The 17,102-nt window shown below is 39.2% G+C and overlaps 1 protein-coding gene across 4 annotated transcripts in view; it reads left to right on the top strand.

The window, feature by feature from the left end:
* Positions 1-454: 454 nt before the first annotated feature.
* The window catches only part of CABIN1 (calcineurin binding protein 1), a 206,298-nt gene continuing 189,650 nt past the window's right edge, over positions 455-17,102 (top strand). For 2 of the 4 annotated variants that reach the window (XM_073312664.1, XM_073312663.1), the window contains exons 1-10: positions 456-801; positions 1,640-1,722; positions 5,253-5,306; positions 5,863-5,955; positions 8,062-8,175; positions 8,348-8,482; positions 10,415-10,595; positions 13,196-13,325; positions 15,258-15,407; positions 16,499-16,782. In XM_073312664.1, the coding sequence (XP_073168765.1) occupies positions 5,304-5,306; positions 5,863-5,955; positions 8,062-8,175; positions 8,348-8,482; positions 10,415-10,595; positions 13,196-13,325; positions 15,258-15,407; positions 16,499-16,782 (1,090 nt within the window). In that variant the 5' untranslated portion in view covers positions 456-801; positions 1,640-1,722; positions 5,253-5,303. Of the gene's footprint in view, positions 802-1,639; positions 1,723-5,252; positions 5,307-5,862; positions 5,956-8,061; positions 8,176-8,347; positions 8,483-10,414; positions 10,596-13,195; positions 13,326-15,257; positions 15,408-16,498; positions 16,792-17,102 lie in introns of all 4 variants that reach the window. The other 2 variants (XM_073312661.1, XM_073312662.1) reach the window with 2 other exon arrangements.

Genomic DNA, 17,102 nt, shown 5'->3' with positions numbered 1-17,102 from the left:
CAGGAAGAAAAGCCAGGAAAGGAGATAGTGAAGGAGGGCCAGCAACATGCCGCAAGCAGCACCAGGGCCCTGGTTCAACAAAGCGCTTCGCCGCTGCTTTACGTTAGGCATGGTTATGTCCAACCCCTCAGGCAATGCCCTCAAGCTGACGTGTGGCTGCTCCAGGCCGGGGGGTGAGGACGGTGCAGGGGGACGTGGCGCGCTCTGGAGAGAGCCAGGGACACAGCACCTGGACCGATTCGGTGATTTAGACGCACGGTGACAGGAGCTCCAGCCGGGCCGGCTCTGGTCAGTCACTGGTCGAGCCCCGAGGCCGGGCGGCGGCGGCGGGGCCGCGTGACGGCCCCGTGCGCGCGCGGGACGGGCTGACAGTGACGCGGTGAGAGAGGGAGGGCGGGACGCACCCCGACGACACGAGAGAGCGGGCAGGACGAGTCATGGGACGGTGGCTCCCGAGGGCCAATGGAAGGACAGCACGGCGCGCGCTAAGGTCGTGACGGCAACGACGTGCCGCGGTGACGGCATCATGGCAGTCTCCGACAACGGGGTCCCGTGACGGCACCCGGGGGTCCCGGAAGGGGCGGGGCGGATGTGGGAGGCACAGCCCCCGGAGTGGGGGGCGTCACTGCGGGAAGCTGCTCCGCAGCCGCCTCGGCCCCGCCCGCTCCGGAGGCAGCCGGGCAATCTGTATCCAGCATCTCTATTGGCTGGGTAGGGAGCCGCAGTTCAGCCAATGAGCGGCCGTTGTATTGGCCTGCTGGGCTCCAGGGGCCTGGGAGGAGGTTGCCGTGGAGACTGCAGGTGAGGCTCCCCCCTTCCCTGTAGAACGGACTCCTCTCAGCGGCGCGTCAACCCCCCTCTCCCCGTCTTAGGCGGGCCGCTCTGCCCGCCGTTTACCCAGCCGGCCCGGGCTGCACGCCGGGCTGGGGCGTGGGGAGCTCTCTCGGGGAAGCAGCGGGGCCGGTGCCCGTGGGGGGGGGGGGAGTGCGGGCTGGTACCTGGCGCCTCTGCTGAGGGAGCGGAGGGCCCAGTGCTGCCGGACACCTGTATGGAGAGCGGGGGTGCAGCCCTGTCCCCGCCCGGATGGGGGATCGGCATTGTGCGGGGAGGAGGTGCCGTGGGGGAGCGATCTCCGTGGGCCAAGCCTTGCTTACGTTAAAGCTCCCCGGATAATTGGGGAGCCCTCTAGTTCCAGAACCCACCGACGTCCCAGTTTCCACGGAGGGGCCCCGTTCCGCCCCTCTGTCTGCAGTTGCCTCTCACAGGCCTATGGCTGGATGGAGCCTCCTGTGACGATTCTGCCGGGCTCTTGCACCCTTTACAACAGGGTTTCTCAAACACTTGGACGCTGAGCTTCTTTCAGGAAATGTAACAGATCTTCCCCCTCCCCTTGCTAAAAACCTACCCATCATCATTTATGCATCTACCTCTTCCTCTTCAGTCACTCCCTCACACCCGTGCTCTGGAAAGTGGCATTGTGTACACGATAGACCGTGAAAACGATCCCTTTAGCATGTGGTCAAAAACTAGTTTTGGAAGAATGAACTTTTCTAAAACCTAAATCTAGTAGAAACACTTTTACAACTTTTTTTAAAAAGTCACTGAAAACTGCTGACTTTAAACAAATATTTCCTTATAGCGTTTGACACCTAAACATAACTGCAATGAGAACCTACCGTGAAACTCACAAGAACAATGCAAAATGAAAATGGAGCATAAATAGTTAAGTAAATTAGAATTAGAAAATTATTTTGGTTTTAATAATCTAAGGAGCTGTGTGAAACAAGTAAATTTATTTTTGCAGTACCTGTATATGGTTTTTAAGTTGGAAGGCTTAAAGTAGCACTATTCTATTAAGTGTCTCTGTCTAGACATAAAGTTTGCAGGTGCCTAAGGCTTTGTCTTGCACATAAAATTTGCTTTAATTGTACTGGTATATTACGTATACTGGTATAGCTAAAGTGGTACAAGCCACTTTCTATGGATACAGTTATACTAGCGTTAAAATGCTTATACTGGTATAGTTTATTCCTGTAGAGTATTATTTTGCTATAAAATAACTGTGTCCGAATTAGGAATTGTACCAGTAAAAAATCATACCCCTAACTGACATAGTTATGCCAGTACAGAAACTCTGCTTTCTATTTTACTGTATTTCTCTTCTTCTGTCACCATTTGACTGTACTAGAGCTAAAAGTAACTTGACTCTTCTTTAAAAGTTTCTATTTGAGCAAAATGCAGAATTAAAATTGTTGCCATCCACATATTTTTCTTTCGCTTTGGTTGGTCTAGTCCAGGGGTCACCAACGCGGTGCCTGTGGTGCAATGGCACCCGCCGGGGCAGTTGTGTGCGCCCGCAGGACGCTGCACTGCCGAAATGCCGCAGCCGAGCGCGGCCGCCGGAGAACCGCCCACCGAAATGCCACCGAGAAGCGTTGCCGTATTTCGGTGGCGATGCTTCTTACCACTGCCGCTTTTCCCACAGAAAGGTTGGGGACCACTGGTCTAGTCTCTAGTGCAATATCAGCCAAGCTACTGAGTTCTAATCCTGTGTCTACCAATAGGGTGACCATATTTCCCAAAGGGAAAGTAGGATACCATGTGAGGCTGGCCTGAGGATCCCTGTCCCCAGGATGGGGCTGGGGTTGACAGCCCACACCCTGTTGTCGCTTGCCCACCAAACATTCCCTTGGGGGCATGCTCCACTTTTTTGTTAAAACTGGGCATTTGTCCTGTTTGTTTGCTCTTGCCCTCTGATGATCAGTTGACAAGAGCAGATGGGACAAATGCCTAGTTTTGCCAAAAAAGTCAGGACATCTGGGATAGAAGTTAAAAAGGGATCTGTCCCATCCAAAATGGGATATGTGGTCAACCTATCTATCAATGACTTGCTGTGTGAGCTTGAGCAAGTCACCATGACCCTGATTTAGTCCGGTTCTTAAGTATGTATTTAAACTTAAGCTCAAGTAAACTTAAATACTTACCTAACTTTAAGTATCTCACTGAAATAGGGCCATGGAGCCCAATGTTTTTTTCAGAGCTGGTGATAATTTAATTTGGAGTCATGGATGTTCAGTAGGTGAAAATTGGACTTTTGGTTTCATTAGCAATTTAAAAAAATTAAAAAAAAAATTGTTTAAGGTCAGTCCAAAAATGAACATTTAATTTATTTTTTAACAAATTTAAAAAAAACAACTTTTTTGGGTAAAACAAAATATTTTGTTTTGAAATAATCAAAACATTTTGTTTTGAGCATTTTAAAATGTTTTTGAATTTTTAAAAGTAAAAATAAAGGAAATTTAGAGACAAAAAGTTTCAGACTGAAAATTTTGCCCAGCTCTAGTTCTGTAACTTCTGAAAATCAGGCCTCTGTTTCCTCCATTTATAAAACGGGGAAATTACGTGCATGTCTTGCAGGGATTTTGAAGCTTTGTTAACTAATGTTTATGAAATGCTTTGAAGACGTAAAATACTTTATATTATTGTTCAATTTTCTGTATAATTTGGATGCAAGTGATAGAAGTTTTAGTTGAGGAGGGAAAATCAGTGTGTGTGAACCAACAAAATGTGATCACTTCTGAATGAGTTAAATTAAAGTAAAAACATGCTTTCTTTACACGTGAAAGTGCTCATCAATGATATCTGAATTCATTCAGCTCATAGTTCAGCACTCCCACTGCTTCCTGCTGTGGTTAATTCTGGAGTTACCTTGCTATTAATATGGTCTACAATATAAAAGACTGTTTTTAGCCTGCTGTGCACATGTCATTTTTTTGTATGTCTGCTGATGTGAGGGATTTGTCTCATGGCAGTGAACATTTAAAATAAAACATGTACAAATTCCTTTCACGTTCTTTTGCCATTACTTGCATCATACTTCAAGAATTTAATAGAATGAAAATTATAGGTTTAATTTAAATGAAAAATAACTGGTTTTAAATGTGAATACCAGTTTTCAAATTTTCTATCAATGTTAAAATTGCTAGGGATATTAACCTCCCTCCTTTCAAAATGGAGAAGTTTTTATCATAGAAGTTTAGCTTCTTTTTGTTGCCAAATATTTACTTCATAGACCTCTATGGGTATGCAGCTCTAAAGTCCTGCCTTTGCAAGAGAGATGAGAGACACTGTGTTGTCATTGGCCCACCTACACTCTGTATAGGGAACGTTTTAAAAAAAAAAAAGTGCTCCACTGATACTTGCACTAGTTCAGCTTCGTAAAAGTTAGCAACAGTAGCTGGGAGCACTAGTATAGAGGGCCTGCCAGCTTGCTTTGAATAGTAGACCAATTGGATGTGCTCTGAAAGAAGCCATGATGGCTGCCTCCTCTGACACTCAGCACCAGGACAACTTTTTCCTTGATTTCTGTCTTGTTCCACAGACTCTCGTTGTGGGAAGGGCATTGGGTTCTAGCCCCAGAAATGCATCTGTGAACAGGGATTCTGGTCTTGTGCTGCTGATACAGGGGCAGGAAGTCAGCCCTGCTCTGAGAAGGGACTTTTTCTATAATTTTAAAAAATGATGCGATGGTGCAGGTAGACTATAGCAATGCACCGCAAGGAGGCAGAATTGAGGCTACACAGGCAACTTTATCTTCGTCATTGTCTGACATTTAAAGGAGTACTTGTGGCACCTTAGAGACTAACCAATTTATTTGAGCATAAGCTTTCGTGAGCTACAGCTCACTTCATCAGTATGCATCCGATGAAGTGAGCTGTAGCTCACGAAAGCTTATGCTCAAATAAATTGGTTAGTCTTTAAGGTGCCACAAGTACTCCTTTTCTTTTTGCGAATACAGACTAACACGGCTGCTACTCTGAAATCTGACATTTAAGTGATTAATGTGGCAGCCTTAACATTCGTTTAGTGTAATGTTTTTGGATGTTCTCAAGAATATCATATCTAACGTAGGGATTATCTTTAATATTACTGTTACAGTACACATAAATCTCCAGCTGACTAATGTACCATAGTTATAAGTGCATTGCAAATATTCATTTTTTTCTAGTGTTTAAAGTCTTAAAAGCAAAAAGAAAATAAGGAACAATTGCATTTCCTTTCATCTTAATTATTTTAGAACTTTATTTACAATTGTTTTTAAGATTGTTATTGTCAATTCTCATTTATATTGTAAGGTGCTATGACGCTTGTAAAAATTTCCAATTAAATTGTTAAATAATGATTATATGTTTTTAATAATAAATGTTTTCCATTTATAGTAAATATAATTGCAATCCCTGTTTGCTCTTCAGACCTATGTGACTGGCCCTCCACCTGACTCTAGTGGGAGAATCTTTCTGAACATGGTAAGGTGGCAGTCCAGCACAAGCTGCTTATCAGACATCTTGGTGGTATGGCTCTCTGAGAGAGCAGCGAATTCTCGGTGCCACATGTTGCTTGAATCCTTTCATGTGTTTGATGTGAGAAACCAAAAACAATTTTCCATATTTCCTTATCCCAAGACTTAGCCGCTCTCTGTGGAGTGTTAATTGGCACAACTAGAACATTGCATTTTCAGTAATTATCCTTGTAGTGATTGGTAAATTAAGGAGCTTCACTGTAATCCATATGTCCATTCTACTGGCTCCAGGATTCCTAGGGATGGTTTAAATGTCCTCCCCTGCCATTAAAGGAGATTCCTTTGTCTTGCTTGTCATATTCTGCAGTTAGTGGGTTGATAAAGTAACCATTATATACTGAAGTAGTAATAATTTCTTACATTTGCAGTGCTAACCTGGGTTTTATTGTGAGATTTTCAACTAGAGAGAGAAATGATAAAAATTCTGGTGGCAAGAGTGAGATGAGGAACTGAGCCAGATATGAATTTCATGTATGTAACTGTTTCTTGATTCTCATTCTTAGATCCGAATTGCAGCATTGAATGCCAGCTCCACAATTGAGGATGAGCATGAAGGTACCTTCAAAAGTCACAAAACACAGACAAAGGAGGCTCAAGTAAGTAAAACAATTTTAATAATGTGGAAAATTGACATTGAATCTCTTCTGATATGTTCTAATCTCCCAACATTGGGTCTGTTCTCTCGTAATTTTTGGTTCTAGGGGGAAGAGCTACATTAATATTCTCATCTCCTAAACTCAGCCCTTAGCATACCATGACTCTACTGAAATGGGGTACAGTGCATCTGTGTGGCTTATTTGTGAGTAGGCTGCATTAGTTTAGGAGCTGAGTTTCCTGTCTGCTTACTGAACAGATGAAGAAATATTAGCTGTTGAAAGAGAGAAGTTGCCTGACTCTACTTTACGATACAAACTGAAGACATTTTGATAGGAATGATCTCAGTGTTTCAGCTTTGTGAATCATTCCAGTCATGTTAGTTAGGTAAACTAAGCAAAGATAATCTACGGAGGCCAAGTTCAAGGTGCTGATTTATCTGGCTGATTATATCTCATTCAGAAATATAATTATAATTCATTTAATTATAGACAACTAATCTGAGCACAGTTTGTTTCTGTATAATACTCTCCTGATTTACTAAGAATGTCTCATGGGTACAGATTATTGCAAGAGAAAACATAAAGAGTGTGTATTTTTAATTGATCTTGCAAGGCCTTACACTCAACTTGGTGGCTTTTCTCTGTTTGGATGTAATGTGATAACTTTTCAATACTGCAGCTGATCAATTTGAATGTTTCAAGAATGATCTAGGCTTCAGTAGACAGAACCTTATTGACCTTGGTGAAAATCAAAAGGAGAAAACTGGGGACAGCGGGAACCACAGGCATCTTGGTTAGCAGAAGTAGCAGATTAAACCACCTCTCTAATTGTTTATAGACCAAAGATCTTGTTGATGGCAGCTGTCAATCTTCCTTCTTCTCCAGACATCTAGAAAGACTTATGTTCAGTGTTGGAGAGGAGTCAAGGGTTGTGATACATGTAGGTACCAATGACACAGGGAAAGGTAGGAGAGAGATCCAGTCTAAATTTGGCCTCCAGGTAGGTTAGAGATTAAAATAGAGGACCTCCAGGGTGGCATGTCTCTGATATGCTATCAGAATTGAGAGCAATGGAACTGCTCATGTGGTTCTCTCAATATAAATGAGATGGTGCTGCTGGCAGGGCATTCTCTTTGAGAGATCCTTGATTTTGGAAGTCCCTTTCCTTGGTCTACCAGAGCCCAGGTTTGTTAACCACCTGAGCATGCTGCACACCCCATCCTTTTCCGCTCCTCTTTGTTTTGCCTGTTGAGGAGGCAATGAATTATTTAGCTAACATTATTGATAAATCATCATATTTATCAGATAGAAATATTTAAAAGAAAAGAACGTGTATTTATTGTTAAAACCTTAGATTTTACAGCTTCACTTAGGCCTTGTTCATACTGTTTATGAAACCATTCTAGCAGCTGCCATATTTAAGTAGAGTCGTTACTAGCAACAACTGAATTAACTTTCCTGACCAGTGTAGACTGGGTTTTTTCTATTGTAAAACTATGCTGAATACTAACCACTTTGACAGGTAGCTTTTAGTATGGTTTTATAACTAGATTCACAAAAAATATTTTACAAACTGCAAAGGTGATAGACTCCTAATAATAACAACTGCGTTTAGCCTGGTTACAACTATTGGACCCAATTCAGAAAAGCCTACCTATTCAGAGAGGGTGCTTTATTGTTCATATTAATGAAGAAATATACTTATTCCATTGAAGCCCAATGGGACTTAAGTATGTGCTTAAAGTTAAGTATGTGCATGAGTGCTTTCCTGAATAGGATTGACAGAAATGCTTTCCTGAATAATGGCCATGGTATGCACATTGTTTTAAGGCTGTATTAAACCACCTTCCCCCCCACCTCCCTTCTGCCCCCCCGGCAAATTGCTTTTGACTTCCACATATTTTCTTAAAATCTCTAATTTTATTGCAAGGATTCTCCTTGGTTGTTCTAGTATTTTTTTCTTTTATTTCTGAAGACTATTAAATAAAAAGTTAATAGAAAAATCAGTAGAGAAAATCCATTATATAAATCTTCTCTTATTTAAGTGTTACTTCTGCATAAGAGTTGTGATGATTATGTTGTTAATTTTGTTACTTTGACCCACAGGAGGCAGAAGCTTTTGCTCTGTATCACAAAGCTTTGGACCTTCAGAAACATGACCGATTTGAAGAGTCTGCCAAAGCTTACCATGAGCTGCTTGAGATTCGTCTTCTGCGAGAGGTCAGTGAAATTAGCCACATCTTTACTGCATTTTGTGCTATTCCATTGTGTCTTGGCCATGGATGACTCAAAAATGTAATGCTGGTTGTCAGTTGGCTGGTTATTTGCTGCTGTTTATCACTAGTCTAATTCCTGATGTCAAGGGTACATTTGTTTTGTTTACCATTTTCAGGCAGTTCTCTCTGGTGATGAGAAAGAAGGGTTAAAACATCCAGGCTTGATGTTAAAATATTCCACCTATAAAAATCTAGCGCAATTGGCAGCACAGCGAGATGACCTGGAGACAGCCATGGAGTTCTACTTAGAGGTACAGTACAGTCTGAGTACAATATGAGAGTCTCAATATTTACTAGTCTTGCTGAAGTAGATGTGAGAGACCCTCACCATATTTTGTATAAATGATTTGCATTAGGGCTGTCAAGTGATTAAAAAGATTAAGCGTGCGATTAAACAATAATAGAATACCATTTATTTAAATATTTTGGATGTTTTCTACATTTTCAAATATATAGATTTCAGTTACAACGCAAAATACAAAGTGTAGAGTGCTTAATTTATATTTTTCTGATTACAAATATTTGCACTGTAAAAAAACAAAAAATAATATTTTTCAATTCACCTAATACAAGTACTGTAGTGCAATCTCTTTGTCATGAAAGTTGAACTTACAAATATAGAATTAAGTACAAAAAATAACTGCATTCAAAAATAAAGCAATGGAAAACTTTAGAGCCTACAAGTCCACTCAGTCCTATTTCTTGTTCCGCCAATTGATCAGACAAACAAGTTTGTTTACATTTGCGGGAGATAATGCTGCCCGCTTCTTGTTCGTAATGTCACCTGAAAGTGAGAACAGACATTCTCATGGCACTGTTGTAGTCTGTGTCACAAGATATTTACATTGCAGATGTGCTAAAGATTCATATGTCCCTTCATGCTTCAACCACCATTCCAGAGGACATGTGTCCATGCTGATGACAGGTTCTGCTCGATAACAATCCAAAGCAGTGCAGACAGATGCATGTTCATTTTCATCTTCTGAGTCAGATGCCACCAGCAAAAGGTTTATTTTCTTTTTTGGTGGTTTGGGTTCTGTAGTTTTCGCATCGGAGTGTTGCTCTTTTAAGACTTCTGAAAGCAGGCTCTACACCTCTTCTCTGTCAAATTTTGGAAGGCACTTTAGATTCTTAAACCTTGGGTTGAGTGCTGTAGCTATCTTTAGAAATTTCACATTGGTACCTTCTTTGAGTTTTGTCAAATCTGCAGTGACAGTATTCTTAAAATGAACATGTGATGATGGGTCATCATCTAAGACTACTATAACATGAATATATAAGGCAGAACGCTGGTAAAACAGCAGGGGACATAAAATTCTCCCCCAGTGAGTTCAGTCACAAATTTAATTAACGCATTATTTTTTTAATGAGCGTCATCAGCATGGAAGCATGTCCTCTGGAATGGTGGTCGAAGCATGAAGGGGCATACGAATGTTCAGCATATCTGACACGTAAATACCTTGCAGTGCTGGCTACAAAAGTGCCATGCAAATGGCTGTTTTCATTTTCAGGTGACATTATAAATAAGAAGTGGCAGCATTATCTCCCATAAATGTAAGCAAACTTGTTTGTCTTAGCGACTGACTGAACAAGAAGTAGGACTGAATGGACTTGTAGGCTCTAAAGTTTTGTATTGTTTTGTTCTTGAGTGCAGTTATGTAACAAAAAAATTTGACATTTTTAAGTTGCACTTTCACAGTAAAGAGAGTGCACTACAGTACTTGTATGAGGTGAATTCAAAAAGCCTGTTTCTTTTATCATTTTTACAGTGCAAATACTTGTAATAAGAATAATATAAATTGAGCAGTGTACACTTTTTATTCTGTGTTGTAATAGAAATCAATATATTTGAAAATGTAGAAAAACATCCAAAAATATTTAAGCAATTTCAATTGGTATTCTGTTGTTTAACAGCGCAATTAAAACTTCGACTAATCACAAATAATTTTTGAGCTAAATGCATGAGTTAATTGTGATTAATCGACAGCCCAAATTTGCATGTATTGTGTGTATGTTTAGGTAATAAATATGGTATTACTTGCTCACCTTTTCAGTCCCAAAGAACAATAGTGTTCCATCATAAACCTCAACTCTAGCAAATACAAACTATATTAGGCAATGTGTACAGACACACACATGCATGTGTAGACATGTGTATATGGTGTGATATTTTTGTTTTCTAGGCTGTAATGTTAGACTCTACTGATGTCAACCTGTGGTATAAAATTGGTCGTGTTGCAATAAGGCTAATCCGTATGCCACTGGCACGACATGCTTTTGAAGAAGGGCTCAGATGTAATCCTGATCACTGGCCTTGTTTAGATAACCTCATCACAGTCTTGTACACGCTCAGTGACTATACAAGTAAGTACAGTTAGTTTTTGTATAATTTTTCTTAAAATATGCAATTCAAGTAAAAATCAATATGATCAGAACAGTACAGTGATGCAGTCTTTCAGACAATATCTTAAACAAGCAATGTATTGAAATTATAAGACACTAATGTGTAAGTTTTTCAAGGTAAAGTACAGTGATTTGTAACCGTTTTTAATTACAGGAAAAATCCCTATCTGCTGCTTTTATTTATTGAAAACCATCATTGTGCTCATTTATTTTTATTCAGTTCTTTTCTCTTTTAGAATTCCTATGACTTTTTTAAATAATGGAAATAAAATTAAGTTTATATCATTTTATGTTACAAGGGATCCCAAACAGAACACACAGACGAGGGGCAAGGAAACAAAAGTTCCAACCATGGATATTGAGTTGAAATGCGTTTTGTCCCCTGGTCCCCCCAAAGGATTTGCTTTTCTGTAGGAAATGTTTGAGGTGGACTATGAGCAAGATCCTTTTGGGGGAGGAATTTCTTGAATTCAGTATCCCTGGTTGGATTCATGAGTCTGGATTCAATTAAAAATTCACAGAAACAGCATTTAAATTGTTTGTTAAATAAAATAATCTTAAATATGTTGTATACATAAAAAAACATTTTTATCAAAAATGTTTTGCATTTAAAACCAGCTGATTTATTAAACAAAGGAAGTATTATCTGCAGTTAGTGACTTGAACTGATTATCTATGGTCTCTAGGTCCTTTAAGATTTTAGAAACAGGAGATCTCATTCTCTCACACCTAAGTTTTATTCATAGAGTGGAAGAGGAAAACAAGCCTTTACTGGTTTTTCAACTCCCAACTGGTTTCTTACCCTTGCATGAGCTAGTCATTGAGCTGAACTAGTTAAATAAACTGAGGAGAAGAAAATATTCGCTCTGCAGCACACTGTTTTCCTTCCTCTATAAATAGAACTACAGTACAACAGGATACTCTCTAAGCTGGTTCCATTGTAAATATTGATCAGTGTGTGGTAGTAGTTTAACTATTAAGGACCAGGTAATGCACTCCATGGAAAAATACATGTAAGGAAGTTTGTGTTGTAGCTTGTGGAGTTTCTGAGATACCTTGTCAGTAGACAGGGTTTCTGTGGCCACAAAGGGAGCAGGGGACGAGGCCCAGCACCTGTGTAAATGTCTGAAGATCTGTGAGGAAATTCCACAGAGGACCAGGGATCCATACTACTTCCTGAGCCACTCCCTTTTTTCCCAGCAGCACAGCTTCCTTAGGAGCTGCACCTTACCGCTCTACCCACCTAATGGGAAGATAAGGTGGAATGGGTTTGTGCAAAAGTTCCAGCTGATAAAGTCACCATTAATTTCTTCTGGAATTTTAGCAAAGGATGATACCGTGAAGAGCAGCTATCCTTAGACATGCTTCCCTCCAGAAGGTCACACAACTCCAAAAAACCTTTGGAGTACCAACTACATGCTGTTTCTGAGGAAATTTCTCTGTGATCTCGGAAGTTGGAAGATGTAGCATTAATTCCCCTCTCTTCTGCAATTTTAGTCCATAAGGACAGGATATCCACGTCTTCTATCCCCTCTGCCTCATGCAGCAAGAGAGATATGGCCCTGCACCAGTCTGAAGTTATGAATGGCACTCTTAAACTCTGCTTAATCAGATAAAAGGATGAAACAGCAAACATTTCAATTAAGTTCTTTTTTAATCCATACTTTTTTTTTCTGATGGGAAGATGTTTGTCTCTATGCGGAAGGACATTTAATTCTTTGGGTAATAATCTATTCTCCTCTGCCCCACAATACTTAAAAAATATCTGTAGGATTTAGAGTGAAAATATGATCTGGAGCTGTGATCTATTATACATCAGAGTGCATGCAAGAAGCTTCCCTGTAGACCTCTCTCTCACTCTCATGCATGTTCTTTGTCTTTGTTGTCATTTCTAGCAAGTTACCTCCAGGATTTGAGTATAAAACTACAATATAGTTCATAGTTATGGTTAATTATGCAGCAATTGATATAACTGTCTCTCAACTTTCAAATTCAGGTTTCATGTGGTAGATGAACCAATACAAATTAAGGTTAATAGGTGACTCCAAGGTAAATTAGAGATGTAGGGCCTGATCCCGTCGTCCTTCCTCATGAGAATAGTCTTAATGGAGTAAATGGGATTACTCCGGTGAGTAAAGAATGCAGGATATGGCCTTTCCTGCTGTAATGCAATTTGTAATGCAGTGATCATGATAAATGCTGAGGAATGGTGTAAAAACACTGAAGGATTCCTGTTTTTCAGAAATATGGGGTTTGAAACCAAAACCTGATAAATGACTTTGTTAAGCTGTTTAGCAAAGTTGTAGATTTGTTTTTAGGGGCTAAAACTTGAGAATGTGGGGTTATGATTAGGATGCCCAGGTAAGTTATTTTATTTGTATATCTATGTGTTTAACCATTTGCAGAGAGAATTACAAATCAATGATTGTCGAAATGTTTCATGTCCAGTTGAAGATTTTAACAATCTTGTTAGTAGTTTATATTTATCCCAGAAGTGGGAACTTTTGAATGATCCAAAGTGTCAAATTGCCCATAATTCTTATTTCTGTTTCCTCTATTAGCATGTTTGTATTTTATCTGCAAAGCTCTGGAGAAAGACTGCCAATACAGCAAAGGACTGGTATTGAAGGAGAAGATTTTTGATGAGCAACCTTGCCTCAGGAAAGACTCGTTAAGGATGTTCCTCAAATGGTGAATCTCATTCTTAGTCATCCTATAGTTCTTACATTAGAATTTTAGGATAGAAGTAGTTCAGAAAGCCTAGTGAGGTCCAACATTTTAAACTAATATAATTGTACCATGTAGTTTTTGTCTTCTGAATAAACCTTATTGCTGTGTTAGGTACTATTTTCCATGTTAATTACTTGTTGCAAGAAGAAAATTCTAACTTTTTCTTTGTAGTGTTCCAAAATTATTTTAATTCCCAGACTTTTTTAAATTCCCATTATTGTGTTTTGCTTTTATATATAACTATAATTGAAACATGTACATCCACCTCCCCTGTCTGTTCTTTTCAGGATTTACTTTCCTAATTGAAATCACTTCTTAATTACCACCTTTCCATGGCATTTGACTTGGGACCAGCTCTAGCTGTCCCTGAAATCAATGTAAAGACTTGCATTGACTTCAGTGAGAATTGTATATGGTTATTAGTTTTGTAAGCTTCTGTCGTATCTGAGATGCAAGAATCCTGTAAGATTATGTGAGCATTTGGATTATTTATTTCTGAAAACTGTTATTGAAACATTATGGTTGAGATTTGTTGTTTTTTATTTATTTATTGTTTATATGAAGTTTGGGGTCCCGTTGTGCTAGGCATTGTACAAACCTATAGTTAGAGACTTCCCCCTTCCTTGAAGATTTTATAATCTCAAAGGTGGGAGAAACAGTGACACAGAGAATTGAAGTGATTTACCCAAAATCACCAGCAGATCAGTAGCAGAGCCAGGTCTCCTGACTCCCCATCTAACATTGTGTCCATCAACAAAACTCAAGAAATTGAAAATTAGGATTTTAATTCAACTGTAACTCAGTCCCATTGTGCATCTGTAATATTTTATATTCCTGCGCATGTGGATAACATCATTGCCTTAATATGTGTGTGCTATGTGGATGAAGTAAAGTGGAATGTGAATCTTGGTGCACATCTATTGATTCTTTGGTCAGACATGCAAATAGAGTTTTTCACTGTATCAGCACTGTACTCTACACAGCCTGCAAATTTTGAAACATGAAGTGTGGGGGATCATCTGAAGGGATGCAGATGTGTATCACTGGCTTTCTATAGTATCCTGAGAGAGTCATTTTAAAATTTCATTTTTTAGAGCATAGCAAACTCTTGAGTGCTCAGCATCTGAACATGTGAAACTTGATTTGAAAGTTAATTTTTTGTGGACATACAGTTACAGACTCAAATAATCCTAGGTAGTTAAGGTGGAGTGTGTGTACTGGCAAAGAGCAGAAAGGCTGCCAGACCTATTTGGGCTGCTGATGCATCTTAAGGTAGAAGTTTAGTGTAGGGATGGCTTTATAGCTTGCAAGGAAGGAGCTAGCGAATCTTAAAGGAAGGACAGTCTTGTTTTTGACTTGGGCTAGATATAGAAAATAAGGGCCTGTGACGTAGACTTTTGGTTGGTTAGTTACTTAGGCCATGATTTAGCAAAGCTTTAAGCACATAAATTCAGCAAAGCATTTAATGATAATTTTTTCCCCACAGTCTGATATTTCAAAAACAATGGAATAGATATTTTTCAAACTCTCAAAAAATTCACTTCTGGACTGAAAACATGCAAGAGAATTTTCAACCCTAGATGTTATTTTTGCTGAAACTTTGAGTTGCTCAAAATGGGACCCTGGAACAAAAGGAGTTTCTCAGCCATAACAATAGCATTGCTGTAATCGATCTCACTGCTTTCCTATTCATTTCCCACTTTTTAGAAAGTGAAAGAGGAGAATCTGCCTTGAACCATCTAATTTTAGAATGAACTGTGAACAAATGTATATGTGCTTTTATATGTGATTACTGTTTTTGTACCCTACATTAGAGGAGAATCTTAAATTAATCTCTTTGATATTAAAAAAATAAAACTACCTATGTTGTCTTCCTTTCTCACCACCTCTCAGTGACATGTCGATCCATGATGTGAATGTGAGTGTAGCTGAAACAAGAGCAATCATAGATGAAGCATTGGAGCTACGTAGAAGGAGGCAGGCTCTAATGGTGCGAGAGAGAGAACCAGATCTTAAGCTTGTCCAGCCAATTCCCTTTTTCACGTAAGTCATCACTGTTTCTGTTTCGGAAAGTCATGGCCATAGTTCATTGGAATCTCTTCAGCATGTATTTTTCCTCATTACATGTATTTATTTTTTTTAAGTTTCAGTAATCCATAAGGAGTGTGGCTCTGTTCATGTTTCCAGATTAAAGTTGATACATACCAGTTAAAACATGCTGAAACAAAATTGTGGTGTGAACTAGGAACAAGTAGCTAAATTCAGGATATCTTCACAACAGAAAATTTGAAATTTTCCTGCATTGATTGGTTTGCATCTGAAATTTAAAGCTTTTTTTTAATTTATGTTTTTAATATTTTTACCATTTGGATAATGGGGATTTATAAACTAATTACTATTCTACAAAAATGTTCTATTGTGCATTTGGATAGTCTAGGAATTCTGTTAGAATACATTGTGTGTTTTAAATACATGTGTTAGAGACTTCTGTGATCTTATTTAGGGCCTGTTTCTGCCACCCTTATTTGCACTGAATAGTTTTCTCTGCAAGTAGTCCAATTTCAGAGCAAGTTACTACTAATTGTATAAAAGGCTGACAAAATCTTGCCCTTACCCATTGAGTATAATGCTAGACCTGAAAATTCATATTAAACTGGGTTAATGTTTTTGTTTTTGAGGTGCAGCAATTTCCTCTGCAATGAGTGGTTTCTCTTGGGGTGAAGCATATCGTGAGCTCCATTTTCTGTCTATTATACTTAAAGCCATTGTTGGGAACAGGAAAATTAATGACTGTGATAATGTTAATCCTACTCTTTGGTTCAACAGTATGTTCCAAATAGGAAGCAAGACCCATGAGACATTTGCTGCTGAACTGAAATCTCTAGGGGACAGGGTGCCAAAAATCGTATTCTCCAGCTTTTCTAGTTGCGTGACAGATTTTGACTCCATGAGGAATCTATTCCTCTTACACTGATAAAATCGCTTTTGATACCCTCAGTAATTCTAACCTTCTATAGAAGAACATCTTCACTGTAATTCCTACATCCTGCAGTTTTTAACTGTAATATAGAAGGTTATGTGGCAAAAGCTAATGAATAAATGGATAAAATAAGTGTTTGTGTTTTTACATGCAGGTGGAAGTGTCTAGGAGAAAGTTTACTTGCTATGTATCATCACCTGACAACATGTGAGCCTCCTCGACCTAGCCTGGGGAAGAGAATTGACCTCTCAGAGTACCAAGACCCAGTCCAGCACTTGATTCTTTCTCCTACCTCTACTCCTGTCAGTGTTATCCAGCCCAATCCTGTCAGCACTAATCCAGTGGTTACAATGAGTGACCCATTATTAACTTACACTCCAATGACACCCAATTTTTCTGGTCATAGTGAGAATTTACTGGAACCAGTAATGCCTATAGGTGAGCAAGGTACTTTAGTCTACAATTCCAGATGACACTGTTGTCTTTGCAGACATAAACGAGACTGGAAAATGTCTGTTGTCTTTAGAAATGAGTGTTTTCTAAACTGTCTTCTAGCTGATCCAATGCATTTTCAAAGTACGTATATTCCAAGTCAGAAAAAGAAAAGTTCAGTCATATAAAGCTGTGATAATCTGTAAAACAATTACTTTAAAAAAGAGAAAGCTGTCTAAATGATCTAGGAGGTACTGGATAATGATTAGCTCTGAGTTCTATCCATAATTGATTTTCTATAGCACTCATCACTGTAGTATTTAATC

This window comes from Lepidochelys kempii, chromosome 15 (genome assembly GCF_965140265.1).
Source record: "Lepidochelys kempii isolate rLepKem1 chromosome 15, rLepKem1.hap2, whole genome shotgun sequence".
In the NCBI taxonomy this organism is placed as follows: domain Eukaryota; kingdom Metazoa; phylum Chordata; order Testudines; family Cheloniidae; genus Lepidochelys; species Lepidochelys kempii.
This window is presented reverse-complemented; position numbering and strand designations above follow the sequence as displayed.